Source organism: Leptosomus discolor, chromosome 8 (genome assembly GCF_034619465.1).
Source record: "Leptosomus discolor isolate bLepDis1 chromosome 8, bLepDis1.hap2, whole genome shotgun sequence".
In the NCBI taxonomy this organism is placed as follows: domain Eukaryota; kingdom Metazoa; phylum Chordata; class Aves; order Leptosomiformes; family Leptosomidae; genus Leptosomus; species Leptosomus discolor.
This window is the reverse complement of record NC_141398.1, coordinates 56,809,946-56,821,335: the sequence shown is the minus strand read 5'-3', so window position 1 is coordinate 56,821,335 and position 11,390 is coordinate 56,809,946. Positions and strand designations below refer to the sequence as shown.

General features: G+C 42.2%; 1 protein-coding gene across 1 annotated transcript; it reads right to left on the bottom strand.

The window, feature by feature from the left end:
- Positions 1 to 245: 245 nt before the first annotated feature.
- Positions 246 to 10,929, bottom strand: HSD17B2 (hydroxysteroid 17-beta dehydrogenase 2). The gene is made up of 5 exons (XM_009948100.1): positions 10,653 to 10,929; positions 5,979 to 6,191; positions 5,467 to 5,652; positions 2,263 to 2,400; positions 246 to 604 (listed from the first exon to the last, which is right to left on the bottom strand). The coding sequence occupies exons 1-5, from the start codon at positions 10,927 to 10,929 to the stop codon at positions 246 to 248; spliced, it is 1,173 nt and encodes a 390-aa protein (XP_009946402.1).
- Between the last annotated feature and the right edge of the window lie 461 nt (positions 10,930 to 11,390).

Sequence of the window (11,390 nt, the reverse complement as noted above, 5' to 3'; positions counted from 1 at the left end):
GAAGGCAAGATACAAAGACATCAAGAAAACATTGAAATTCCTCCAAACAATGCCCCATCTGGGGATAGATTTCTATTTCTGTTTACCCACTGCTTTTCCTGAACATTACTCTTAACACAAAGATTTATTTCTGTTTGCAAGGCAGTGTAAATGCAATTTAACAAAGACAGTACAATAAAAAGCAGTGTCTTAAAATAGAGTTTTTTCCCAGTTACCATCAAGACAGACAAACGCTGATGGATACCTTAGAGATTCTTGCTTTCAGCTTCTGATGTTCTCAGCGCCCTTGGGACAGACTCAGTGCTTAGCATCTTACTAATGAAAAAGTCATAGAACCAGAGAGGAAAGTGGCAGAAGATGCAGAGGAGCAGGTAAGCCCCTTTGCCAGGGGTGTACAAGCCCTGTGGTCTCTTGGCCAGCAAAGCGTGCAGGACAGCGCTCAGCACAGGGGAGAGGTCGGCGGCGCAGTACGCGGGTATGTGCACAAGGTAGCTCTTCAGCCCCAGGAGGTAGTCCTCACCGTAGTCTTGCCTTGTGTCTGCTGGAAGGTTCTCCATCAGATCCTTTTCTTGCTTATCCCACAGGTCGGATGTGCCTTGTATACCTGCAGCAGCAACATCACAGGATAGCAAGTAGGTTAAGGGCTGAATTAAAAAAAAAAAAAAATCATCTACAATTAATAGTCAATAAGTTGTTCACCACCACCCCGATTCACAGTTGTTCTAAACTGGGTCAGTGAAGAACAGACAAAACAGCTGGTTAGCTGCAACTGCTTTTACCTGGAAGAGAAGGGAAAACACGAAGCACGGACTACACAAAAAGCATGGGGTTCATGCATCATTTGGTTCGCAGCTCTACCTAAAAACGCTCTCTCACAGCCAAAATCAGCATTTTTTCTTCCCCCCCTCCCCTTTGCCATTCTGTCTTCATTAATTTTGTGGGTGTTTCTAATCAGTATTTATTAACTGATGTGAGTGACTGAGGAAATGCAGGAAAACTAAGATGAACCACACTCACTTGAGTTGGTCAAGTGCTAAGCTTCTCTTTTACAAGCGACATTGGTATTTCTATAACTAGTTTTAGGAAGGATAAGGCTTGTATTAGGCCAGATTTAAAAAAAAAAAAATAATAATAATAATCTATTTTAGCCCCCATCTGCATCATTTAGGAATGAAAGCAGTTGCTTTCCCAATGCATTTATTGCCTAACTATCACGAATCAAGCATTGCAAATAAAGGAAAACCTTGAAATAAATATTTAATTCTCAAATACTGAGACTTGGTTTGATGCATTAAGTTTTCATCTGGAAGTCTGACGACAGCTAAGCAGGGCCCTGAAGGCAGAACCTCAGGCAGGTACTGCTGACCACGCAGGTGCTGCCAGAGCCCAGTGCCCCGCAGGGCCCCTCCCCAGGAGCGGAGGCATTCAAGGGAGTGCAGTTTTATGAAAAATGACCATTTGGCTTTTCATTGGCATAAAAATTGTCTCCATGAAGTCACCAGGACCTGCTGAGTAGGCAGCAGTGGGATTTGATGTTGTCCTCAGGTAGCTGCCAACCATGTCCATGGAGCAGGGACCTGTGTGACACTCACCCTTCTCCTGGGTGGGCGTGGGGTGCAGCGAGGGTGTGTGTAGCAGGAGATGAGTATAACCTGGACAGGCTCTGCAGAAAGTGCTCAGAGCAGTGGAAGGGGGAGGAGGATTTGGAACAGAAAGCAGCAGGGCCAGCAGAGGGAAAGAGTGGAGAAGAAAGATCAGAGACTATAAAGTAACACCAAGAGCAAGTAAGCTGGATGACAGGTATTGCTGCAGATACTTCACTGCAAGGCTGAGCAGTAAGACCGAGCAGTTCAGTAAAAAGAGCTCGGATATTGAGAAAGGTAGGACTGACAGTGAGCCCTGAAGCTCTCACACAGGACAAGCAAGTTGTTAACACTCAAATCAAACACACCATGATGCTCAATTTAACTTCAGAGCTACAGCAAAGGGAAGGTACCGATTGCCTGAACCCTGCCCTGTCTCAAAGCAAAGAAAGTGCTCTGCCCAGGAGAAAGGCTACACTTGCAAGGCAGAGGCAGGCAGCACGCAGAACTGGAGGGAACATCTCTTGCAAAAAAATGCAGATCTTAATTTCCATAACCAACGTGAAGAATGGGGGGAAAAGTCCGACTGGTGAGAACCACTCAAGGCTCTGTTTGAGGATGCTAGACTGCAGGGAAAGAAGCGAGGCAGAAAGAACTACCCGAAATGTCAAATACCAACCTGTTTGGAAGCCTGACGGATGAATTGCAGCAACTTTAATTCCCCATTTGGAAAGCTCTTGCCTCATTACTCCAGAAAACATGGTCAGAGCTGCTTTTGATGCACCGTACGCAGCATACCTCGGTAGTGGAATGCCTCCTGCAGGAGCAATATAAACGTGATAAAGCTTGACGGTGGCTCTTTCCAGCCTTTATTTTCGTGATTTAGAAGGAAGATTATAGCACAACCAAAATTATGCGGCTCTCACTGAGGTTAAAGGCAAGTCAGTGAGGGAATCATTCCTTTCTAGAGGTTAAAAAAGAGTGAAAGTTGTAAATTAGTAGTTGCTTATAGCAGTTATACTCAGTAACACCTGATAAGACACCTTGTATGGCAGAAAAAATAAACTGTATTGCATTTAAGAGTAAAAACTGCTGAAAATTATGATTGTTGGTTTCAGAAACACAGATAATGTTTTAGTTCATATAAATACTGAAGCAATAGTTTAATGCCCCTGTTCTTGTTGTCACTGTAACACAAATTTCAAGCTCCTACTATAAACCACAGTTACAACAGGGTAAGTCGTCTCAATTCTGGCTTTATAAAGTCAACTTATCTTCCAGTTCTTTCCAGATAGTTTCAGAAAGACCAGAGACAACAGTGTAAGAGTAGGGGAAACCTCTGTGGACAAATCAAAGCTAGAATCATGCCTCCCAGGCAACAGGACTCCCCAAGACCCATCATAGAAGCAGGTCCTCTGCCTATAGGACCCCACCTTCTCCAATCCCAGCTGCATTTGTTCAGATGGAAAAGACAGAAAAGAGCCAAGTGAACTTAAAATAAATCCCTATGTTTACAAAACAAAAGCTTTCAGAAAAGAATATCTTCCAAATACAGAGATTTCCTCTGTTGCAAAAACTGGGAATCTGTCACTTCTTCAGCTTTAGAAAAACCCAAAGATGCTTTGATTTGCACAGCTTTTCCTTCTTCAGCCCCCCCACTTTCTCCACAAGGCTGATGTTATCACAAAGTATCACTGTCAGATTTAGGGGTCATCACAGATTTAGGTTGGCACAGCAGGGAAGAGGGAACAGAATGGGCAACCTTCTCCTTGAGGGACATCACTTCTCCTCCTCCCCGCATGGGCAGTGGAGCACAGCCTCCATTTAAAACATTACACACTTATCTCTGTGTATTTGAATGTTTTAAAAGAAAATACTCCAATACAGGGAAATTTTCAGGTGCCATTTATTGGGTTTTGTACTGCAATGACCAAGGTTTCTTGGGAGCTCCTTACACAGAATCATTCCTCTGAAGAAGTCAGGCCAATTATATGTTAATTATTCTTCTGTATGCATCTGAATAAGTTTGAGTTTCAATTGGTTTGAGCCAATTGAATCACATACTTTTTCCCTCTGAGGTCAGGCTAACCTCAAGTCCAGTTAAATTAGCTCTACACAGACAGGAATAGATTCAGCACAATGAGACCTCACTAACTTTTCTGCTAATGTTTTACCAAAGGACCCTCAGACCCTGCACTAAGAGGAAGCTATTTACCCAAACCAGCCCGCATGCAAGAACATCTGTGTTAACATCTATAGTTTAAGCAGAGTCATTATCAACTCCTGTAAAGGCAAATTGCTCAGCACAAGGAAGCTGTCCATTTATCCCTGAAAGGTAGCTCGGGGATTCGTGCCAAGAATTAAGACATCTGACCCAAAACACTGGAAGCGCAAGCTTCACTTGGGTGCTCAGAGAAGACAGAGGTCTGTCCTCTGCCTCTGCGCTTGCAAGGGCTGGTGGGCAAAGGAGCACCAGAAAGGTCCTTCTGATAACTCAGTCCTGATTTCTTTTAGTGTCAGCAATGAACCCTAAACAGAGGCATGCAAGATAGAAAACATACTTGAGATTATAAAAAGAAAACAGACAACAGTGCTGAAGCTAAGCTGAGGCCACATCCTCAATGCGAGCCATGAGTACAAGGTGACACCTTCACAAGCCACCCTGGCAATACAGCAGAATTTGGGTGGAGATCAACTGCACAGAAGTAAGTGTCCAAGAAGCCAGGGCAAAGGAAAATTTGTGAAGCAACAATATGGTAAATCCTTAAGAGGTCTTAAACGAAAATACTTTCCAGCATCGTGACTTCCTGCTTCTGGCAGGTATAATTTTCAAAGGAGCATTCTTGCTCCTCAGCTGTTGGCTACCAGATACTGTATTACTTCAGTTCCTGTAACTTAGCATCTCAGCTGTCCTAGACTAGAAGGTCACTTTATAAAGGCATAATATATATAGTAAGCACAGGATCCAATTCATGGGAGAAAACTGGAAATCATATTATATGTTGTTAATAATTTTTATTTTATTCATGGAAAAAATAACACTTTGCTAATGAGTTAGGCTAAAGGATTTTTAAGAAGATAATCAAAATTCTTTTAAATAAATATAAACACACACTTTTTTCAGGTCCCAGGTTATTAGCAGACCATGGCTTTAGGACTGTGCACTCTGGAAAGAACCACACGATGCAGCAAAAAATAAAACTGGCTTCTGCTCTTGAAGAATCAAATGCTTCTCTTCAGCAGGTGTTTTATTATTGTGCTTTCTCACTCCAACTACAGTACTTGAGCCCTACAGGGGCAGAGAGGTGGAGCTGCCCAAGTGAAACGTCTAACATTTATTACAGACTGTTAGAAATGGCAAATGTAATGAACTTACTCAAAAGACATTTATGCTCCAATTTTAACCCAAATTATTAAAAAAAGTTGATTCTTTAACTGTAACCAGGCCAAATGGAAGAGAGTCTGTCTCTGCAAAAGGAGGCAGCTTTTTGGCATCTGCACAGTGTGGTTCAAGGACCCGCAAACAGAGGTGGTCACAGACTTCTGCTGGAACAGGTTATAGAAACATCTGTGATGTACCACTCATCTTTCTGGAAGTTCACAAAGCCAGATCTCACAATCTATAACACAAGACCTGATTTTTGCAGTCTTTTATATAACAGCACATTTTTAGCCATATTAAACTCTTCTTCTTTAAGGGTTGTTTTCTGGAAATTGTCTCCCCAAAAAAAAAAGAAAAACCTGCACTTATTACCTAGATATCAATTTCCTAGGTGTATCAACAAGCAAGACCAAACAAGACATTCCTCAGCATTTTCGCCAAGGAAGTTAGGTTTTGTTTCTGTTGCACCAGAAATTTATTTGGTGCTTTATTTTGGCTCACCTGCCATGCTGGACATGTTAACCAGCCTCCCCTGGGATTTCCGAAGTAACGGTAAGAAGGTCTTGGACACCTCTACAGCCCCAAAGAAATTCACCTCCATGCATTGCCTGTACATGCTCATGGGGAGCAGCTCACCATCAGCAGGGAAGCCCAGGATGCCCGCGTTGTTCACAAGTCCCCAGAGTCCTGGGAAGAAGAGAAAGCACAGGGCTGCTATAGAGCAGGAAATCAACTTCATCACAATTAAACTGATGAGCTGGATGGTGCCTCCAGATCAAAGCAGAGATTATTTGCAGCTACAAATACACAGTACCCACTCCATGAAAAGTCATCACCATTTTTCTTATGTCCCAGAAAGCAGCAACATCAATAGAAGTACCCTGACTGCCCACAGATGTGGTGTGGAAATGACCTACACACATGAGCCATGATGCAGCCAACAGTTGAGAGATGCTCCTTGTAAGCAGCTACATTAGTACTCCCATTATAATGGGAAACAAAAAAAAGTGTACCTGTATTTTGCATCTTCTCTGAGACTTTTAGATAGGCTTCCTTGACTTGGGTGGCATTGGTTATATCCAGCTGCAGGACAGAGAGTCTTGGAGAACAGGTCTGTCTCAGTTCCTCAGCTCCAGGTCCGTCCTTATTCAAAACTCCAGCAAACACAACAAAACCTAAGTTATCCAGGTATTTAGCCAGTGCATGTCCAATCCCAGTGTCGCTTCCTGAAAGCATCAAAAAGACACTTCAAACATGGGTTTGTCCTAAACCATCATTTCAAAAAAAAAAAAAGCACACATTGGAAATATGTACAAACGTAACCAAAAAAAGATGGTGAAATAAAGTCACTGAAATACATATGACAGTAGGAAGAAATGTTCGGATCTGAAGGCTTGAGGAGCTGGACTTTTGCATGTCCCATGAAGACTGATAGATATGGCATCAGCTCAGATTCTCTACCACTGACAGATTCTAAGGCTTACATCATACATACAGAGGAAATAAAACCCTAGATTGGGTATATGCAAATATTCAGATTGAAAACTGATAATAAAAGTATCCAGGAAAAAGAAAAAAAAAAAAGAAAAAACACACAAACATTTTAATTTGAAATCTCAGATGGACAATTATAGGGCATTGGTATTCCAATTGTTGGGCTCTATTTCTTAATTCAAAGTAGTAGCTTTATTTTATTCAAACACCTACCATCCAGATCCTTCCGATAAACACTTTTTTAGCCAAAGCTAAGCAATTGGTTTTTTACCTGCAAAGGAGTTCAATGCTTTCAAACCCTAAGAAAGCTTCAGAATAGCAGTTTTAGGCTAAGTCAAATAGCACCAGCTATTTAATTCATGAAAACTTTTATCAGAATTTCTCTTTTCCTCTCTATCATCTTTCAAACTTATTCCCAAACTTTGTCCTTCTAAAGCAACGAACTACCAAATGCAGGAAACACTATTAGAGCAAACACACAACAATCTTTGCAATCATGATTGTGCATTTCTTCCCACCAAGTAAGTACGATGAATATTTAACAATTAGATTGAGTCACAAGTCTCTCCCTTTGACACATTATTTTGCTGCCACTATCTTAAAATACTTTTAGGTGTTTTCTCTGCTGGTGTCTTTTTTTAATTCCAATTTCCATTCTTCCCATCTACAGAGAAACTCCTTAGCGAGGGAGGAAACATCTCACCCATCTGCCCACCAAGACGCCCAATGAAGCGACACAGGGCTCTGCTAGAGACAGGGAGGGAGTTTATAGAGACTGTGCTGCAAAAGTTTTGCAAATGAAAGTATCAGGAGGAAAATGAGGAGTTTTAAAGCAGAGACACATCAGCACGTCCCACGATACTGCACCGCGTCCTCCACTGTAACTCCGGCAAAAAGCACTCCCAGATGCTGATGCGCACCGAGATCCGTGGAGCTATCCCAGGGCTTGGCTATCTCCTGCAACAGCAATTTATTCCATAAATGCTCAGCTTCCAAACCCACCTGCATGGCTGGAAACCTGAACGCGGGACAAAGGGCTGGAACTCCTGCCGTTTTTTTTTTTTTACTATTTCCTCATTTGTGATAGAGCTGCAATACTTCCTACTTAGCACTACCAGAAACTTCTAAGGGTTAATCTGAGATCTCAGAACACCAAGGTGTATATTATCATAGTTATTCACAGGGCTGCTCCTGCACTCAAAATCCATAGTCAACAGAAATTCACTGCCAAATAGACTCATCTTAATCATGCTACATCTTCATTTCTGGGTTCTGTTTTTTAACTGGAGCTTTAGTCCTGAAAGGTAAAAAAAAATTAATTGCAGGTGACTTGAAAGAATGTACTAAATGCCTGGATCAATCAGTGCAAGATGTTGAAAAGAATTACTCATGCTCTACTTAATTCTTTTAAAAAAAAAAAAAAAGCTTTTTGGCATTTTTGAAGTCTGCAGTTTGTTGAAGATGCACCAGAGCACCACATATATCACATTTTGCTTCTCACAGCCCTGACCTGAAAGAGAAGAACAAACCTTCATTCCTGGAATTCCCTAAAGAGACATGAAGAGGCCTGCAAATATCCCAAAGGCATGCCAGATCTCTGGTTTTGGGGGTGGGGAGTCTTTTTCCCTTTTAGTGAAAAACCCTATTTCTGGGTCAAACCCTTCCCCTTTCATCCTTCCCAGAAAGTACAGAGCCACAGAGCTACATATTATTTAAGTTTTACAACACAGGTGTAACTTGGGAAAGGGCAAAGTGCTCAACAACTAGGGTTGGATGTAGCAACCCCAAAGAGGTAATAAAAAGCAGGGTTTTTCTATGCCTGCTCCTGGGTTTGTCCCCAGCTTTTATCAAAACAAGTCTGATTTGAGTTTCAGACCTGTTACTGAAGGACAGAGAAACTTTACCCATCAACTCATAAAATTCAAACAGTAGTTAGGTCTTTATAGGGAAGAAATAGAGAATTCCCCCTGTCCCCGCCCTTGCTTCTATGTCAGAAATAACAATTTGTGAATGATTAGAAGATTTATTATAAGAAAGGCAGTCACTACCAACTGTAACTGAATCATTACTGAGATTTTATCACTGACTCAGTACTGAGCATCAGAAACACCAAGTCACACACCAAGAACTAAAAGACTAAGTTAACTGGGAAAATTCATCCCACAGCACACAGAATAAGTGAGGCAAGAACTTTACAATTCTGCTACTTCAGATCTTCATGGTAATTTAATTTCTAGGGAAGCTGGCTAGTGAGTCTACCATGCATGCCCAGGAATTTCTGTTTAAGGACATGGAAGCACCCACTCCCAGCAAGAGGATCAGTAGAAATGTTTCACCAATGACTTTAAGACTGCTCACACGCCCACAGTTATTCACGTGAAAAAGCATTTTGAAAACTGGGGGCAGTTTTCCCTTATCATGGTATTCTGGTGAACTGCTGGCTTAAATACACAACACACAGCAGCATCTGTACAAGGGACATCCAAAGAGGACCAGAACGACATTTGACAAAACCCCAGGAAAGAAGCACAGAGATTACTCCATCCTCTGGCTGAAGGCAGCCATCTCACAAGTGATATGCAGCAGCTGCACGGAGCACAGCAGCATTCCTCAACCCTGTGGGGCTGAAAGGGGGGTGGAAAGGAGGGGAAAAAATAAATAAATCACCATTTCCCATGAAGTCCCTGCCTGAGGTCTTGTCTAAATTAGAGAAAGTGACACCAAAATTGATTTACAGGCACCTTGCATCTGCCCAGGCACACAGACACACGTCCTACAGTTGGTATGGGGAAGAGTACCACAATCAGAGTAATTTAACCAAGAAATGTGTTGAGTAAAAGTTTCGTTTCAGTTGGTTGAGGGTTGATTGATTGCATACCAGTCTGGATTCAAATAAAGATCAAGAGCAGCCTCCTCAGACACATCAGCTGTCAGAGGTGTCTAAACTTGCATTTCTTCAGGACAGTTGCAGCACAGGTACAGAGAAAGCACATTTCACTTGCTGGAATATATTCAAACGTTCTTCACTCCCTTATATCACTCTAATTCAAATTTTCTAGCGCAGTTAAGCTCTGAGAGAGTGCTTTTTCCTACAGAACTGCAGTCTTACAAAAAGCAAGGAGATGCCCAAGTGCAAGCACAACCCCTGTGTCTGCAGGGGTGGCACAAAAGTGTTCCCTATTCCCCCCTGCCTGATACCCGTCTTTGTCAGATACACCTGGAGGGAGAAACCCAGCTGGAGATAAACTGCGAGGGGAGAACTTGCTCTTAACTTTTGTACTCAATCCCCAAATCAATGCTTGCTAGGCAAACCTAAATTATTTCCAGGTGTCCCTATAAAACAAAATGAAATTCTACAAGAAATAGCTATATAAACCAAAGCAACTTAATACAGCTTTCCAGAGGGGAAAAATAGAAAATAAACGAAAAAAAAAGAGCAAGTTAACAGTGCAAGAAGCTGTTGGCAGGCACTTCAGTTTAAAGGTTTGATTAACACAAATAAACAACATTTAAAGTTTTAGAAGAAACAGGATAGAAGCTATAAAACTACAAAAACGCCATCCTTGCAAACTAGAAGTGGGTTTTGCGTAGATCAGAGTGTTAATAGAGAATGAATCCATTAGCTCTGAACTTTCACTGCTTGTGAAGGAAATCACTCACTCCTGAATGATTTCATACATAGTTTCAAAGAGATGGCACCAAACCAGTGTCTTGAAATATATGCATGATATACACAGTGTGCACTGTGTAATGCACACACCAAAAGAGAATCGTACATCCATAACCAGTGCAATAAATTCAAGTAAACAAAAGTAATGTATGAATGTAGTGTTCAGAGGGTTTTCAGAAATTAATGTCTCTCCTAAAAAATTAGACCATCGTAAGTATTCTTATGCTTTTTGCACCAGTTAATTTCACAAGTATGTCTGAAAAGCTACTTGTAAAGATTAAGTGAGACACTAAAAAGTAATAGCATCTATTAAGATGCTTTTCTGCTTAATTTCAGAACACTTATTTACCTGGGAAAAACATCTCTGGCAAAGCAAACAAAATGAGAAAAAAAAAAAAAAAAAAAAGAGGAAACCTTACGAGCATGCATTTCATAGATACCTAACCCAAGGGCACCAAGTTTTCCAGCCCACTTGTGAGAAAAGCCAGTTTTTGCTTCCCGGAGCGCATCCACGGCACCTTACCTGTGATGAGCACAGCTTTGTCGCCCACGGGCAGCAGCGCCCTGCCACCCAGGTACACAGAGGAGACAACACACGCGGCACAAAACACCACCAGCCCCCCGCCAGGACCCAGCGTGGCCCCACACAGCAGCCCCAGCAAGGCGGGCAGGAGCCTCCAGACCAGCACACTTGCTTGCTCTGCCGGGCTCCTCTTGGCTGTGCGGAGCACAGTTGCCCCAAAAAGTGCAGTGACGCCCATGCAGAGCCATCCAAGGGGGCTGCCAGTGAGAGCATCCATCAGGAGGGGTGAGAAGCAGGCATGCACACCCCACCACCGGCTGGGTAAAAGCAGGTATTGCTAAATGCTGCGTGTGTTATATAGGAGCAGGGGGTGGGGCAGAGAAAGGGGACTCTTGTTTAAAGGTTTGACATAATCTCACTTACCCTTGGCATCAGCAAGAAGCAGAAGCTTTCCTTTTCTTACCTTTTATTCCTTCTGCTTGACAGCTCCACCTTCTGAACAATATGCTCCCTGGATAATGATTGACAGCACTGGGAATGGACATGATGTACTAAGCGCTGGCTTCAGGAAAAAATTAACTGCTATATGTTTTATATGTTTAAAGTACCTTTTCCTAGGCGGTGAAAAAAGAACAGTTTCCTTTATGGAAAATAGTTGGAATTTCCTGCCTATAAACTCAGGGTTTAGTTTCAGTGGAACTGACTTTTGATGGGCACTGACAAAAATGAGTTGGGACA